Here is an 18,504-nt window from a genome sequence, read left to right on the forward strand (position 1 = left end):
TTTCGACAACTGTTTGATTAAATGCCACACTGTCAGTACTAAGGTGTGTTTTCCGGAACACAGCACAGTTGATGTGGATTTAGTCAGAACATGTGATTACATGTTTAACTCAAGTCATAGTCTCACTAGCACCGAGTGAAATCCTCAATATAGCAATAACTTACGTCCACATTTAACATGATATAGCCTACTAGTCAAATTATCAAAAGTGAGGAGTCTTTTGGATCCATGACTTTCTAATTACCTTCTAGTTATCAGTGGTCTGCAAATAAGAGCATGAAGCTGGTTATTTTCATTGCCTGCTAATACTTTATACTGTTACAGTAGGACAACAATTTACCAGGAAGTCATGTTTTTGTATTTGAGAGTTAAAAGTAGAACAACAAGTTTCTTAATACAAAATGAATCTACCTAGCAACATATTGTGAAAGTAGCTGGACTTCAACCAGCATCATTCTGAGGAGGTTATATTTACTTGTGATACTTTTAAGTCGGCTGCATTTTACTTTTTCACTTTTAAATTCCACTTTTAGATGCCGGAATTTAACTTACTTTTACAATGTGGTAGGTCTTTTGTTTGTTGATAAAAATATAATTCCACCACAGCTGGCCGAACAGATAGTATGACAGTTTGAATTTGAGGCTTTTGAGTTTGTGTTCTCGCCTGTAGGGGGCAGCATTTCACTAAACAGTGTGACGTGCACCTGGTAATCTTGCAGTACTACAAGATTAGATTCTACATTATTAATTTGCTGGTAATAACTAGTATTAACTCACTCTGCCTTGTGGGCGTTCTGCAAGTTTTCAATAGAAAATTATAACTTTCAATAGACGCATGCCACTACTCCTACTCACTCTGCGACTGCTAATAATCGTTATATCTCATTACCTTGAGCCAATATGTCATGCACCTTATTTTGATATTTGTATTTATTAGTATTTGTTGTTGTTTTACTTGATGCAACACGTGTAACATGTCAATAAAAAAATACATATGTTCCTGTTTGCCTATTTTTTATTTTGTACCTTTGCAAATGGCAAATAGTCACTTTGACTTTTTGTTATTGAATGAGTATTCTTTTAATTTGCGTCACTCCATTTGGTGAATGACGATGCAGGTTGAACACAAACCATATATTTATAATGTGTAATTTTGCACCAACATCCTTGCCTTGTGACACAAACAAAACTGCCTTCAGAGTCTTTGAATTGCAGCATTTATTTGATTTTTCTTAAATATACCAGTCACAGTAGAACCACCACGTCTGCCACTCTAATGATAATCAAAGAGAGAAAACAAAAAAGTTGGATTCACGGATCATTCATATCTATCCTTGATAGTAGAAGTAGTGTTTTCTTCAGTCATCACAATGAGTAAAGCCTGTAACAATATGACTGAAAGGGTATAGGCAGAAGCATACTGTTTATATATTCAAGATAATTAAACATAAAAAAGGAAAATAAGCTCATTCACACTAGTTACCCTAAAAAAATAGCTTTATATATGATCCTTTATGTGTTGTTCCATAATGTAACTCCTACAATAGATACATCTTCTTTTTTTGCTTTTTGTACAATAAACAAACATTTCTCAAAATCATATTTACACTATTGTACACAGCCTGGCAGTGACTTGCTTTAGCAATTAAAAACGTCCACAAAGTCCCAAAATAGTATTGTTGTTATTATTATAATAAATATTGGTATTATTGTCATTATAATCTGTGTCCAGACAACAAGCAACATTTTCGGGCAACACTTTTGCTGCAATTTCCGTTGGCCTGTTACTGTCGGCAACTGATAATATTGTTTAATTTCCAGAATGTCAGCTATGAAACATTAATGTTGACAGCGTGAACATTTGAGCTTTGGCAGGGAGCTCAGTTAAGTTAACTCAACAGGTAATAACCCGAAAAATGTACAAGCGGACATCGGATTTACGAGGAGCATCGAGCGCGTGCAGCCGTCTTCTTCTGTGGTGAGTCCGCTTGACGCGGTCGAGACGCCGCAGACGTCCGGCGGCGCTCAGCCTCTCTGGGAGCTAGCTATAGCTATAGCTCCCGTAGAGGCTAACGCACTTTTATAATTCGCTTTTAGTTGTAACGAGCTAGCATGGAAAACTACCCGGTTATTTTACCGGCAGCTCACAATAAATACATAAATATTTATTTATTACATTATTTTAATTGACTTAAATGATTTCTAGAGACTCCATTATCATATCTACTCCCATAGCAACAGTAGCTATGCGTTAACTGTTCAACGTGTCGTGTTATTCAAACCTAAACCCCTGTTGGCTGTATGCTGTGAAATATGTATTAATGTAACCTAATTATACATATTCAGTATCCATAGTTCTGAATGAATTAAAGTTATAATATTGTTTTAAAACTCATGAAGAAGTGGACTAAATATGACACTCAGACCATGACGTATGATGAATGCATTGTTATATAAACTAGGCCACACAACCTAACACACAATACAGAGCTGCACTGCCTGTTTTTCGTCACTATATTGACAATTTTTCTCTTCAACTCTCTCTTCTTGACCTCCCCCCAGAGTAACTCTGCTGTAAATCAATCATGACTGAAGTGGCGGTCATCATCCCACAGCTCGGCGATCCCAGCCCACCCAGCGTCACCTCGGTGCAGGAGCAGCTGCCCGACCCGGTTCTGGTGCCGGTGGTCATTGGCTGGTTCCCCCGGAATTGGTGTCTGCAGATAGCAGGTAGCCAATATCCTTTCTCACTGCTGGATGGTTAACCTTTGCCTGACACCTGGAAAGCCCAAATATGTCTGAAATCAGTTTCAGGAATACACGAGGGCAAAGGGCAAAACGGCCCCTTAGAAATATCATTTTGCCCCCGATATCACCAGGAGGGGCAACAAATGCCCCCATAATTTCCTCTTATAATTCTGATAATTTAATAGGGTTTTTGTTTTGTTCTTTGTTGTGTGTGTCTTGTCTATAATTTTAAATTATAAAAAAACTAAGAAATAACTTATGTGTTAATAGTTATGTTTAAAAAATACAATAAATAACCACAAAAAAATAAGAATACCATTTTATTTGATTGTCTGATTTATGTGCTGTTTGTATTTTGTTCAGAAAATCGAAAAAAACACTTTTAATCTGTAGATTGCTGCCTAATAGTCTTATTATTACCATTTTTATGACATTTGCTCGTATACTGTAAGCCTAAATCAGTATATTTATTATTTTTGAACAAAGGTTACATGTTATTTCACAAGTTTCAAAAAAGTGCTCCTGAATTTCAGTCAGTGGGGGCAAAAATTGCCCCCTAAAAATATATATAAATATATCCTACCCTGTGTGAAATGTAATACAAATGTAAGTAGGCGTGTGTGTGCATATACCAATATGTATATTTCAGAGTAAAGGACACACCCGTCTGTCGCTATTAATACATTGTAACATTATTTAAACTCGCCATTATTATTCCCATTAGGTGTATATAATCATGGATCCTCTGTTTTTGATACGTTTTTATGACCGTGTTTGAGTTTTGACCTTAACCTCTTCCTCCACGTGGTTGGAGTATGTCTCCATACTGTTCGTCTTCCTCAACTGCATGAGTCTGGGCATGTCCGAGCCCGGTCCCGAGAAGAGCTACACGTTCGAGGTGACAGTGACACTTGAACTCTTTTGTTAGATTGAATTACAATTAAAAAGCCTCCATTCTTTCTCTCCGGGAAAACAGGCGCCACATGGTTTAGCCGAGCAAAATCACAACACAAAATGCTTATTGATCTATACAAAACGTTCAAGATGCCCATGGTATTCGTGAGAAAACCCAACAATAGTATTGTTGTTATATTTTGTTTAACTGAGTTTTTTTCCTCTTTTATTGTGTATTGCTAGATTGTGGATACCCTTGTTGTGGCATTTTTTCTCATTGAAATGCTCATCAAGATCTTGGCCATGGGATTTCTTGACTGCCCAGGCAGTTACGTCCAGAACAAGTGGAACACGTTTGATGTATTTATCAACGTTGGAGAGTGAGTATCCCACAATGCCTTGCTGCGCTCATATCACCTGCAGAAGGAACGCCACATTTCAATTGGAGAAAACAACCTTCCCTCTGAGACACAGCGGCGTTTCGAAGCAGAGAAACCTCAAAAAGTTTGGACGGCTTAACAGGTTAGCACAAAATGTTCTGGGCTTATATATATGAGCAGATTGTTTTCTGTCCCACAGGTTGCTCAGCTACTCCATGCAGCACCTTGGCTTCGACATGACGATGTTTCAAGTGCTCGGGCCGATGCGGCTGATCAGCAGAGTGGCAAGTGAGTCGACGCTTCACCCACAGTCAGACGTTTCAAGTTGTTAATGTGACTCTTTGAGGGTCGATCGATGGCATAAACCTCCCAGAGATGGCTGCTTCTTTCCAATTAGCTATTTCTGTTACATTTGAGAAGTAACAAGTCCTTGGTCATGTGACAACTCTACTCTGGGAACTTTTAGGACAGCCTTTGGATTCCAACGGGCATTTTCTACAGCAGGAATATTTCTCCAGGCACACACAGAGATAGATCAGGCAATGCTATAATAATAATAATACGAATAATAATAATAATAGACGATGAAGTGTAAACCTTATATATGAGCATGGACATTATCCGGCAAGAACAATAATACCTCTTCTGTCAGTCGAAACTAGCTGTTTAAAATAAAATCGACAAAGCGTCTAAGATTGAAACCTGCTTCACTGACGGAAAAAGAGACCAAAAAATGTAACATTGAAAAACCTAAAACTCTGAAAGCATAAAAAAATGATAAATTATTTCTTAAAAAAATAAGTAAATAATTAATCTTCCAGGTCTAGAGATGATAAAGCGAGACCTTGATCGTCAACAAAAATTAGTTTGGAGAGAAAAAGAAAAGAATCGATTAGAAGTCTGATCAGCCACGTCAAAGATAACTCCATCAGCACGTGCTACTGCAGACTCTGATCTCGATTTTATTTGCCAAACAAACACAGCAAGCTGACATTTTTAAAATACAAATTACAGTTAATTCAGAAGAAATAAATATCTCAAGTTGTGTGTGACGGCATCTTTTTTTTGTCTTCCTCTGTGCAGGCATGCGTGACGTGATGAGCGTGCTCATGGGCATCCTGCCCGTCCTCGTGAACGTTCTCCTCCTCTACATGTTTGTGATCGAAATCTTCGCGGTGATGGGAGTCCAGCTGTGGGCCGGGCAGCTGCGTAACCGCTGCTTCCCGGGAGAGAACATTTCCACGTAAGGACATTGCTTGTTCTGCTCTTCCAGCGGTTGTCATAATACATCTTATAACAAATCCTCCCTCCTTTTGCCCTCAGTCTGACATCCATGTATCACGAACTCGACCCTCTGCATGTACATTATTTTCTCTCACCAGAGTGCACAACGTGTCCTTGGATCCGTACTTCATGACCAAGCGCGACGACAAGTACCCGTTCATCTGTTCCCTGGACAGCATGAAGGGGACGCGCCGCTGCCGCGACGTGCCGCCGCTCTCAGAGAACGGCCAAACGTGCTCTCTGGCTCCTCCCCACAATGCACCGGGTGCGTTGGGCCCCGTGGTGCCGGGGGCCGCGGCTAACGCCTGCGTGAACTGGAACGTGCTGTATAACATCTGCCGGGCCGGGGACCAGAACCCGAACAAAGGAGCCATCAACTTTGACAACATCGGCTACGCCTGGTTAGCCATGTTCCAGGTGAGGACGGCTGTCAGGAATACACCTGTCTGTCTGTCTATCTGTCTGTCTGTCTTTCCATCTGTCTATCTGTCTATCTGTCTGCCTGTCTGTCTGTCTGTCTTTCCCATGTGACTCATTGGTCACCATGTCTGTTCACTCAGCTCTAACACTGTCTTCTTCTCTCTCTCTCCGCCTGCAGGTCATCACGCTGGAAGGATGGTCGGCCATCATGTTCAACGTCATGGATGCGTCTTCCTTCTGGAGTTTTCTGTTTTTCATCATCGTAACTGTCGTGAGTTCAGCCGCTCGTCTTCACGCCCGCTCGACCGGGTCCCTGGGTCTCGAACAACAGTTTCTGTGTTGGTGTTATTACAAACGGGTTCATTTTTATTCATTTATAAAAAATAAACAGTCTTTTCTGTAAACTGTAGATTTTAGTTAGCTGGTGCGATCTCCCTGAAGCACGTTTCCCTCCCCGACCAGATGGGCTCGTTCATCATGATGAATGTGTGCGCGGTCGTCATCGGCACCCATTTCTCGGACAAGTTGGGCACGATGTCAGACAGGCAGAGTGAAAGGAGGGCCGCGGACAAGGCGGTCATCAAAGGGCTCTACGTCAAGCTGACCAGCTGCCTGAAGGGAATCAGACGAGCGTACAGCAGGTCGGTCACTGTCTCCAACCTGAAAGTCTAAAGCACAGGCGTCAAACACAAGGCCCGCCACGTCATTTTATGACGGCTGAAAGACATATGATCGCCTTTGTATCCCGTGCTTTTATTTTGAAGGTTACAAACTAAATGGATTTGTGTTACAATATTGGAGAAATGTTCTTGCCTACAATCTTTCTACTCTCGAATAAACAATAATCAAATGCAAAGAGAGTTATCTAACAATATGTTCGGGACTAGTTTATACACTGCTTCGGTTACACCGGCCCTTTAAGAGGCCATGATGCTGATGTGGCCCACGGTGAAAATGAGTTCGACACACCTGGTCTAAAGGGAGGCGTCCAGGAGGCGTCCAGGAGGCGTCCAAATCAGATGCCCGAACCACCTCAGCTGCCTCCTTTCGACGGAGTAGTGGCTCGACTCCTCCCTCCCTCCTGACGTCCGAGCTCCTTACCCTTTCTCTAAGGCCGAGCCCGGCCACAGTCTTCATTTAACCTCAAAATAACCCCCTCTTGGGTTATTTTCAGTTATTTACTATTTCTTTGTGTGCTTTTTTTAACGAATAGAACAAGAAACAACAGAGTGCACAGCAGCGACAGCGGGACTATCTCCACACCGGTGAGAGTCGACCACTTTCCGCACTTCCACCAGCAGCGGTGTCGTTGCCTCGGCGACAAGAGGTCACCTGACTCGACCGCCGTCTTTCAGATCGGGATTGAGATTTGCAGACCGCTCAGAGTCTTGCTGACCAGAGTCGTCAAAAGTCCGATCTTCGACCGAGTCATCATGTTCGCCGTGCTCCTCAGCATCCTCATCATGGCGATAGAGCACCACGAGCAGGTGAGGAGTGTGAGGGGACGATGGACTGAGGCTGGGATGCAGCCACAGAGATTAATTTAAGAGTCCAATCAGAGTTTAGCAGAACTATATAGCAGCGCTATATAAAATAAATGATTATTATTATTATTATTATGTTTCAAATGACGAGTTTAAGTTGAATCAATATGGTTTATTGTTTTGCTTGCGTACCCAAATCAAAGATAAATAAAAATGAAGAAATATGCGTTCTGTTGGAAACCTTGTAAGTAAGCTATAAAATATATATGAAACCATTCATATAAAACTTCTAGCGACTATATTTCTATTTTTGCTCGTCGGCGCAACAGAGGAGCTCCAACTTCTCCTCGTTTGAGAAAAACTTCTCTAATGCAGCAATATGGATAAATAATACAAGATACAATAATAATATATAATATAATAAAACGATAATTTCTATTGGATTAATCTTCCTGTTCAGCTCAATGAAAGTTGTCGAACCGCTTTAGAGTAATTCAAAAGCAGCATCACTGAACTCAGTTGGGTCGAAACTTTCTCTTTTCCCTTTTCGTGGGGAACTTGATGAATTTGCTCAATCTTTCTCAAAAAGACATTTAAAGTGTAAGTTTATACAGACTCGCATTTTAAAATGAGTTAAATAAACTTTGGCGCAACAGAATGACGTTTAGTTGAGGTTTCAAGTAAAACCTTTTTCTTCAAAGAGAAGTTTAAATGTAACAATTCCTAAGTTTTAGATGATTTTAGAGTTTTGATGCAACACAATGGGAAAATAAATTGACTTTAATCCATTAATCCTGTCGAATAGCAAAGCTTTGATGAGAGCCTTTTCAAATACGCTCCTGATTTGTCATACTAGAATTAGTTACTAGTTTGCTTTATTCATCTTTCCTTCCTTGACTTCCCTTCCTTGCTCTTCCCCTCTTGCTCGCGCCCTTCTCCTTCTGCTCTCCGTCCTCTCCTCCGGCAGCCCGTTGCCTTGACGACCATGTTGGGCGTCAGCAACATGGTCTTCACCGTGGTCTTTGTGGTGGAGATGGCGCTCAAGCTGGTGGCTCTCAGATGGACATACTTCAAGGACAAAGACAACTGTTTTGACTTTGTCATCGTCATCGTCAGGTAACGGGATCCCGTCAGGTCTGACCTTTGACCTCCACCCTTTTTGTCCTGTAACGCGTGCCGGCGTTGATATTCGCATCGTATCCCCATGTCGTCGTTTCGGGGGTTCAACTCTCATTTGAACAACCCGTTGAAAGAAGGGCTGAGGTACCGAGCAGAAGTCCAGTCCAGATGTATTCATGGAGCGCATTTAAAAACAGTAGCAGTGAAATGAAATGTAGCGAAGACATAAAAACAACACGGTAAAAAAACATAATAACATGAAGAAAAAAAATACACAATGTATCCTGACAGTTTGTGTGATATCTTACAAAAAAATTACTATTCTACTTCCAAAGAATTGCTTATCGCTCATTATCCGCATGCGTTGTCTTTCAAAATAAACTTCCGTCTTCACAGGAAACAACTCATTTAGCGTTCGGCAGCAAAACTGCTTGGTCATGTTTAGGAATAGATGGTCGTTTGCGTAACAATAGCTATGGAGCTATTGCATATATGTGACAGTGGTCAGATAGAAGTTGCCTTCAGGGCCTTGTAATGTGTGTGTGTGTGTGTGTGTGTGTGTGTGTCCTTCAGCCTGTGGGAGACGATAACCAAAGCAAACGGCAAGCTGTCCGTCCTCCGAGTGTTTCGCCTGCTGCGCTTTGGGAGGCTGCTCCACTTCCTCCCTCACCTGAGGAAACAACTGCTGGTGCTGAAGAAGGCCATGGTGGAGGCAGCTCCACTCTGCTCGATTATGCTGTTTCTCATCTTCATTTTCAGGCATGAACACACACACACACACACACATATCCTTTCTGTGTTGGGAGACATCGGACGCATTACGTTTCAATCACACTCGCTGCTTTCCCCCCCGTCCCTCTGCAGTGTCATCGGCCGGTACCTGTTCGGCAATCAGATCGACGTCAAGATATCCGAAGACTCTGACAGGAAATGCTTCGACACGCTGCTCTGGTCCATGGTCACCGTGTTCCAGGTTAGTTCGTCCGACTTCCTGATCTCGTGCCGCCGTCGTGCAAATCTCAAAGCGCTCGTCGTCGCCGCCGCCTCCCTCCCTGCGTGTGATCCAGGTTCTGACGGAGGAGGACTGGCAGCTGGTGCTCTACAACACCATGGCGGCCACCTCTCCGTGGGCCGCCATCTACTTCGTGGCGATCATTCTGACGGGAAAGCACATCCTCCTCAACGTCCTCGTGGGCATCGTCATTCAGGGCTTCCAGGACCGAGTGAGGACCTCCGGCCTTCTCCCGCCGCCGTGTTTTTTTTAATTCCACCAAATGTGGCTTTGAAGTTCGGCACGCTCACGCCTTTGCCGCACTCTTCCTCCGGTTATGTTCCAGCGAGACAAGAACAGGTCCTCCGATCCAGACTCCTGTCAGCCCGCCGGCTCCTCTTCTGCCAACGTGACCCCTGACGACCCCGTGTCCTCCGCTGCAGCCGGTGAGGACAACGTAAGTCCTGAACAGCCATAGCTACGCGTGACGGTTCAACACACAATACTGCGACCTTGATATCACATTCCCCTCTTTCCTGAGCGAATTCTTTTCAAGTATTTTTGCCTCGGCTGATGTGGTCGTTATCCCCTCCCCCCCCCTCCCCCTCCCCCGGGCAGATACCTCTGACACGGATCCAGAAGGCGCTCCGCTGGTGCAAAGAGCATGAAGATTGGTCGTTGTACGCATTGTCTCCCCAGAACAGGTACGTCTCACACACACACACACACACACACACACATACACACACACACGCGTGAACACACGTCGATCTCTGCATTGTTTACAGACGTGTCTTGACAACCAGTTTACACATCTTTACTTTCTCAACTGACTTGAGATATTTCTTTGACTTCGATGACGAAACCTGATTTAATGCAACGAGTAGGACTTAATAAAGGACTTTTAAATCGATTTTTAAAAAAAATAGCTGGCGCAATGAGGAATCTCCCTGAGCGATAATGTTTGGGCTGAACTAATTCCAGGAGGTTGTTCGATGCTTTTTGTATTTCACGTGTAGAAAACAGCGAGCTACAGTAGATAAGAAATGTTGTTTTTTTATTAATTTATTTTAATAGGTTAATCAATCTATTAATTTTCTGCCTGCTAGCAGGTCGCGTCTTATTACCGGTCATATTGTCATAGTGCGGTCTGTGTGATTGTGTTGAACAGGAAGGGTAAGAAACATTTTGATGTGATCAGAAATGCCAAAAGATAACTGAGAAATGAATAAAGGGATTCAAACTTATGTTGAACTGACTTTAGCTCTCTTAACCCTTGTGTTGCCTTCGGGTCAATTTGACCCGATTCAATGTTTCACCCTCCTGTCGCCTTCGGGTCAATATGACCCGATTCAATGTTTAACCCTCCTGTTACCTTTATATTTACTAACATATTTTACCCTTGAGTTCAATATGACCCCAGCTATTAAAATCTCCAGAAAATTATTAGAATTAATATTGTTTTCCAAGTTTAAGTGTGAGGTACTTTATGTTTGTTTGTTGACTCCCGAAAGAACACCGACATTAAACATTGAATCGGGTCAAATTGACCCGAAGGCGACAGGAGGGTTAAACATTGAATCGGGTCAAAATGACCCGAAGGCAACACAAGTGTTAAAAGAATGATGTCAGAAGTCTGCAGTGATGTTTCCTGACTCTGGAGATGTGTGTGTGTGTGTGTGTGTGTGTGTGTTTAGGTTCCGCATCTTTTGCCAGAGTGTGATCGCTACACAGATGTTCAACTACACAGTTCTGCTCTTCATTCTCCTAAACTGTGTCACCATTGCTTTGGAGCGGCCTGGAATACACCCTGGAAGTGTGGTGAGACACCTACAGACACACACAAACACACACACACACACACACAACCTTATCCAATACATACACAAATAAAAAATGTTGTCAAGTATTTGGTCTCTGAGTTCTTTCTGGATGTTTTGTATTGCATGGAACAAAATAGTATGTGGTATAAACTTGATTATATGTAATAATGTTTTTCAATGAATCTCTCTTTCCCTTTAGGAGCAATTGCTCTTGAACACATCCAGTTACGTGTTCTCTGTTGTCTTCCTGGTCGAGATGATTTTTAAGGTAAACACCAGTTTAGTTTTTTAACCACAGAGATCTTCCCGGTGAAAAGTCATTCTTAATATGAACTGAAATGTTTCATTTGTTCGAATAAACACAAGCACATCATGGCTTTTGAGCTCTTAAATGCGTTATAATCTGCGTATAGCACTTTATAATTGTAGTTATAAGCATCACAGCATTTTTCTATAATTTATAAAGTCAAGTATCATAATGCTTATTATTATTAAGTATTTCTGGTCCACAATTCTTCTTGTTTGAAATACATTATACATTTTGTTATAATAGCCTTATAATGCAATATAATCTGGTTCTAAGTTCCTCTTGGGAGGTCTGTGAGTGCTTTAAGTAAGGTACTTTTTTCCCGCATTGATACATTTTAAAATATGTAATGTAAATCCATTGTTTAACAGATCACATGTTATGAAATGTATTGATTTGGTTTATTATAAAACAATGCAGACGATGTACAGAGCTAAAGCAACGTCACTGCCAGACTGTGTACAAAGTTTGTTTTCAATACATGAGTACATATGATGTGAGAGATGTTTATAAATTCACTACAAAAGGCTAAAAAATGGATTAAAAGAAGATGTATTTCTATTGTCGGAGTCCAATTATGGAATAACGTTAAAATGGATATAAGAATGGTCAACTCATTTTTGATTTTCAAAAGAATTATTTATAAAACAATTATTGAGGGTTATATGTTTGATTGAAATATGAAAGATGTATGTGGATATATATATATATATATAATCTTTTTTCTTCTTCTTTATTTTATATTCATTTTCTGATTTATTTGATAATAATTTAGGATAGGAATATATAAGCATTTTTTTGCTTCAACCTATACCTTTTCAATCTTTCTTTTTTGTATATTTTATAGAATAATATTGTATTGTATTGCAATGATTGACTGAATAAAATACACAACAACAACAACTAAATGGGGCCGTGTCGTTGCTACCTGCAGGTCCTGGCTCTGGGTCTGGTGTTCGGCAGCGAGAGCTACTGCCGGTCCAACTGGAACAAGGTGGACGGCTCGCTGGTGGTTCTCTCTCTCGTCCACATCCTCGTCTCACTCGTCAGTCCGGGCCCCGACAAAATGCTGGTTGTCGTCAAAGTGTTGCGCCTGCTGCGCACGTTTCGCCCCCTGAGGTGCGTACGCACACAGTACAGGCGTCGGTGCGCCTCGTTTCACGCGTCGGTCTGCACACGCGCCGGTTCTAACAACTTTTTTTTTTTTCCGGTGTCTTGTGCGTCCCAGGGTCGTCAAGCGGGCCCCCAAACTGAAGCTGGCTGTGCAGGCTCTCATTTTGGCCATCAGGCCCATCGGGAACATCTTCCTCATATGCTGCGCCTTCCTCTTTTTCTATGCAATCCTCGGGGTGCAGGTACACACACACACACACACACACACACACACACTGTAGCGTATAGGATCCCTTTCACCCGGTATTTTAGTGAAGCTACTTCAGCAATAAGGGGTTTGTCTGGATTAACTACTTCCTCCACGACAAAAAGTATGTAAGCGAAACACAAAACATAACCCGGAATACAGTTCTTACAGTTTCATTCAGTTGTTATGGTTCTTCGGGTTCAAAAGACACCAGGACCAGTCAACAACACGAGCACTGGAATGTATTCCAGACGCTGTCCTTTAACCCAAAACAAGACTCAAATAGAGTCTGGAGATAAAATGTCTCTGCACACGTTAAGTGAATAAAATATAGCTTCCCAAACCAATGACATAAGAGTAGGCACGTGCACAGACATGTTGGGGGGCAGGCGCTCAAACCTAAAAAAAAAAGGGCACCCATCGCCAAAATGATTTCTCTATTGATCACTGGAACTTGAATTTAGCAAGTAATTGGTTGCTACGCAACACCTGAAACACATTGTGTCGGGAGAAGACATGAGAGCTGAACAAATTGACATGTTTTCTATTAACAATTACAATTTATTTTCATTTACAAAATGATAGGAGCGAAAAGAAGGGCAGAAGGGTGTGAATGTCCTTTTGAGTCCAGTTCAGAAAATGGTGCGTGTGTGTGTGTGTGTGTGTGTGTGTGTGTGTGTGTGTGTGATTGTTGGGGAGAACAGAGAGGTCGGGTCTGGAGAGTCGGGTTTTTACAGGAACTTATTTGGAAATTAAGGGCTGTCCTCTGTTTTACCTTTTGGGAAAACACACACACACACACACACACACACACACACACACACACACACATACACGCGCACACACACAGCCTTATTGTGCGAGTCAGATGAGATGAGCACAATGTTGTCTTTTTCTCTCTCTCACCCGATCCCTGTAGTTGTTCAAGGGGAAGTTCTACACCTGTTTCGGGGAGAACCTCGACCACATCACCAACAAGACGGACTGTCTGTCGGCCGACTACCGCTGGGAGCGCAACTACTTAAACTTCGACAGCCTGCCGCAGGTACGGGCAATATGGCGCCAGAGAAAAGAGTTGCGTTCATGTCAGCAAGGCTCTTCATGTATTTAAAAATGTGTGATTTGACATTGAAAACCGTTGGAATGTCATCTTCACCCGGTGTGATACAGTCAGGGGAGGACATTTATATATATATTTTTAGGGGGCAATTTTTGCCCCCACTGACTGAAATCCAGGGGCACTTTTTTTGAAACTTGTGAAATAACATGTAACCTTTGTTCAAAAATAATTTATCTACTTATTTAGGCTTACAGTATATGAGCAAATGTCATAAAAATGGTAATAATAAGACTATTGGGCAGCAGTCTACAGATTAAAAGTGTTTTCTTCAGTTCTTTTGAACAAAAAACAAACAAAACATAAATCAGACAATCAAATAAAATTGTATTGGTTTTTTTCTGTGGTTGTTTATTGTTTTTTTTTTACATAACAACTATTAACAAATAACTTATTTCTTTGTTTTTTAAATAATTTAAAATTATATTTATTGATTTGTGTTGTGTACCTACCTAGCACAGGCAATATAGACAAGACACACACAACAGAGAACAAAACAAAAACCCTATTAAATTATCATAATTATAAGAGGAAATTATGGGGGCATTTATTGCTCCTCCTAGTGATATCGGGGGCAAAATGGTATTTCTTAGAGGCAGTTTTGCCCTTTGCCCTCGTGTATTCCTGACACTGGATACAGTATACATTCAAATCAGCAAATGTTGTTACTGTGTTTGTTATTTTATTATTTGACATCTAATTACAGTATATATATAATATACTTAAAATAGAGGTATAATATGTGCGGTCCTTTTTGGCCCCCTTCAGGCTCTGTTGGCGCTGTTCGTCATGTACTCCAGGGACGGCTGGGTGATCATCATGCGCAATGGAGTGGACGCTGTGGGAGTGAACGCACAGGTATCTGACTTATGTTCATGGTCACGGGAAGAGAGAGACATTCACTCTTTCAACTTCTTAAGACGGCAGCGCAATAGACTTTTTCAAATTTATTTTGTATTTATTGTGCACGAGAAAACAAGTTGTGACGCCTCTCTCCTCCTCCTCCTCCTCCTCCTCCTCCTCCTCCTCCTCTCAGCCTGTGATGAACTACAATGAATGGGCACTTATTTTCTTCCTCACCTTCATTATTCTGAGCTTCTTTCTGCTCGACATGTTCATCGGCGTGATGGTGGACACCTTCCGCGAGGTTCAGTATAAGCAGCTGATGCGAGACATTGCAGAAGGAAGAGTAGTGCAGGTCAAAGGTAGGGAGCTGGTGGGAGCTGCTGGGAGCTGCTGGGAGCTGGTGGGAGCTGGTGGGAGCTGGTGAGAGCTGCTGGGAGCTGGTGGGCTTTCGGCCTGAGGGTTTAATCCCAGTTCACATAACAAGCAGCGTTTGCCAAAAAGCGAATCAGAGCAGTGAGATGCCGTTTAGACTCGAGGGGGCGGAGCCACAACGTTGTGCTTAATCAATACATCGATCATTGCAGCCATGTATGCATCTCCCACTTTTCTGTCTTGTGGACATCTAAACGTCTGCATGTGTGTGTGTGTGTGTGTGTGTGAAGTCGGTGAGTCTGACTCGATGTCCTACTGCACGTCCTACTCACGCACGCGTCGGTGGATCCACACCCTGTGCACCAACACCTACCTGGACCTCTTCATGGGCGTCATCATCTTCATCAGCGTCTTGATAATGTCTGTCGAACATTACGGCCAACCTCCGGTCGGTAAACCCTCGGGGAGCAGCAACATGAACTCTGTGGGCGGATGGAAGCTAACCTGTGTGTGTGTGTGTGTGTGTGTTCAGTACATTGCGATGTTGACCGAGTATTCCCACGACGTGTTCACCGTCATCCTGATTATTGAAGTCCTGCTCAAGCTTGTGGCGTTTGGCGGTCGGAGGTTCATGAAAAACAGGTAACACACGGGAATGAGGGAGGAGCTTATTTTCCGTATCCGCTGTGAGGTGTGTGTGTCAGTGCCTAACGTGTGTGTGTGTGTGTGTGTGTGTGTGTGTGTTTAGGTGGAATCTGCTGGACCTCGTTGTCATCCTGGTGTCCGTCTCGGGTATCGTTTTAAACAAGATGTATTTGGCGAAGTCCGTTCCCTTTAATCCCGGCATCCTGAGAGTCTGCCGAGTGCTCCGACTGGCACAAGGTACGAACGCCCGCTCGACAGGGAGGGGAGACGGCCGGCGTCGAGTGGTCGGCTTCATCAAATACAAAATGGCTCATGACCACGTGTGTGTGTGTGTGTGTGTGTGTGTGTGTGTGTGTGTGTGTGCCTCTGCAGTGCTGAAGGCCCCAAAGATCCGCGTTCTGCTGAAAACCGTCATCAAGACGCTGACTCAGGTAAACGCTTCTCCTGTTCACTTGTTTCTGTCTGATTGCTTATGCTTCTGTTAAGAAATAACAGAAGATGACACGCTCTCCTGTCTCAGATTAAGGCTGCTGATGATGTCGTGTGTGTGTGTGTGTGTGTGTGTGTGTGTGTGTGTGTGTGTGTGTGTGTGTGTGTGTGTGTGTGTGTGTGTGTGTGTGTGTGTGTGTGTGTGTGTGTGTGTGTGTGTGTGTGTGTGTGTGTGTGTGTGACGGATCTCACGTGCATTTTTTTCATAATTCCAGGTTGGAAACATATGTCTCCTCTTCATATTCTTCTTCTACATCTACGCCGCGCTGGGAGTGGAGCTCTTCGGCACTCTCGGTCAGTCACACGACCAGCAGCACACGCACACACACACGCACGCATACACACACACACACACACACACATACACACACACATTATTTTGAAGTGAGAAGATTAGGAAAAAAAGTATATATATTTATATATATATATACATATATATGTAAAGTATATATATATATATTTATATAAATATATATATATGTAAATATATTTATATATATTCATATATATATATATACTTTTTTTTCTAATCTTCTCACTCCAAAATAATGGGTTGATGCTGACGTTTCATCTGCACTTGATTTTTTTTCTTTTTTCTTCGCTGACTGTGAGTGTGTGTTGTGTGTGTGTGTGTGTGTGTGTGTGTATTGCGTCTGAATGTCTGTGTTGTGCGGGTCAGGCTGCGTGGACAAGGACGAGTGCCGGGGCCTAAACGACCACAGCAACTTCAAGAACTTCGGCATGGCGCTGCTCGCGCTCTACCAGGTGTGCACCGGGGACAACTGGAGCAGAATCATGAAGGTATATGCACACACACACACACACACACAGGCGCTGTACGCATAATCTCCCAGAACGTGCAGCTTTCAGGGTGAAATTGTCTCACTGGTACCACCTGCCAACCAAATCCAATAAATAATGTAATTTAAAATATATATATACATTTATTTGCAGTAATTAAGAACAGCAAAACACCTGTCATAGGTGTCCGGTGACACTGTGATCGACACTACTTTTACGACTTTGAGTTTTTCATTTAGTATCTCTTAAAAGAGACATTTTGGTAACCCTTTGTTTCATTAGTTTAATACCCTTTCAATACCCCCCCCTCCTCGCTGATTCTCGCTCTGCGTCCCTCAAGGACACCATGACGCAGTGTCGCCTTGGAGACGAGAAATGCTCCAACTACCTGACGTGGGTCTCCCCGATCTATTTCATCACCTTCGTGGTCACGGCCCAGTTTGTGCTGGTCAACCTGGTGGTGGGAGTGATCATGCAAGCCATGGAAGACAGCAAGAGGGTACGGGCGACGATGCTCCTGTTCTTGAAAATGTCCTGAGATGGGGTTTTTAAATAGCGACTGTATATAACACTAATTATTGAAAAGATGTAGACTTTGTCTTTATTTTACTTGGATTATGCAACACGTGACGATTAATTGTGATTGATTGTAGCCAAGAAAGCATTTCAGGAAGTGTGCAGCAGATCAAGTGAACATAAAACGCATACAATGTGTACTCAAAGTGTACTTTACATGGTAGACAACAGAAACAATAGAAGCAATAACAATAGAAACACAATTTTAAATCACAGTAAAAAACAAAAGCATACATAACTTATAAAGTCAGAACAAATAGGATAATTTTTATTTATCTTAGGAAAGCTGACAGGAACAAAATGCAAATTAAATAAACCTACTTTGATTTCCGACTTTCGAATTGAAATAGCATATTTTATTTGATACCATATTTTAACAACCCTTTTAACTTCCTCCCTGAAGGAGGAACTCTTGGCTGCAGGCGCGCCGGTCTTGTCGCCGCCGGTCGAGAACGAAGACCGTCTGCCGGACCCAGAATGAATTACACGTTGTTTTTATTTCAATTAAATGATTTTGTGAACTAAAATATTAGTTTTAGCATCTCAAATGGTCTACAACGTTTTCATTCTAATAGAAAACATTATTGATTTAATTGCTATTTTTCTGTTTCAGGAAAAGCTATACATTTCTAAATTTACTTTCATGCCACATGTTATTTTGATAGCATTTGTTTTCATTGTAATAGCATCATTTATTGATTTAATTGATATTTTTATATTTTTCAATTCAATGTCTTAAGAAATGATATATTTCTACATTTGTTTTAATGTCACATGGTCGTCTTGTCAGAAGTTTTTTCATTCTATTAGAATAATGTTATTGATTTAATTGCTATTCTTATGTTTTA

General features: G+C 42.0%; 1 protein-coding gene across 1 annotated transcript; it reads left to right on the forward strand.

Annotated features, from left to right (window-relative positions):
* Positions 1 to 2,585: 2,585 nt before the first annotated feature.
* Positions 2,586 to 18,137, forward strand: LOC130189783 (voltage-dependent T-type calcium channel subunit alpha-1I-like). Its single transcript, XM_056408718.1, has 30 exons — positions 2,586 to 2,730; positions 3,528 to 3,646; positions 3,886 to 4,022; positions 4,222 to 4,310; positions 5,106 to 5,265; positions 5,405 to 5,723; positions 5,905 to 5,997; positions 6,189 to 6,367; positions 6,940 to 7,213; positions 8,178 to 8,326; positions 8,903 to 9,088; positions 9,194 to 9,302; positions 9,397 to 9,552; positions 9,667 to 9,777; positions 9,939 to 10,024; positions 11,018 to 11,141; positions 11,343 to 11,411; positions 12,385 to 12,569; positions 12,679 to 12,805; positions 13,730 to 13,855; positions 14,696 to 14,785; positions 14,964 to 15,183; positions 15,436 to 15,593; positions 15,678 to 15,787; positions 15,894 to 16,027; positions 16,163 to 16,221; positions 16,495 to 16,573; positions 16,959 to 17,080; positions 17,421 to 17,579; positions 18,060 to 18,137. The coding sequence occupies exons 1-30, from the start codon at positions 2,586 to 2,588 to the stop codon at positions 18,135 to 18,137; spliced, it is 4,152 nt and encodes a 1,383-aa protein (XP_056264693.1).
* The last annotated feature ends 367 nt before the right edge of the window (positions 18,138 to 18,504 follow it).

This window comes from Pseudoliparis swirei, chromosome 24, assembly GCF_029220125.1.
Source record: "Pseudoliparis swirei isolate HS2019 ecotype Mariana Trench chromosome 24, NWPU_hadal_v1, whole genome shotgun sequence".
Classification (NCBI taxonomy): domain Eukaryota; kingdom Metazoa; phylum Chordata; class Actinopteri; order Perciformes; family Liparidae; genus Pseudoliparis; species Pseudoliparis swirei.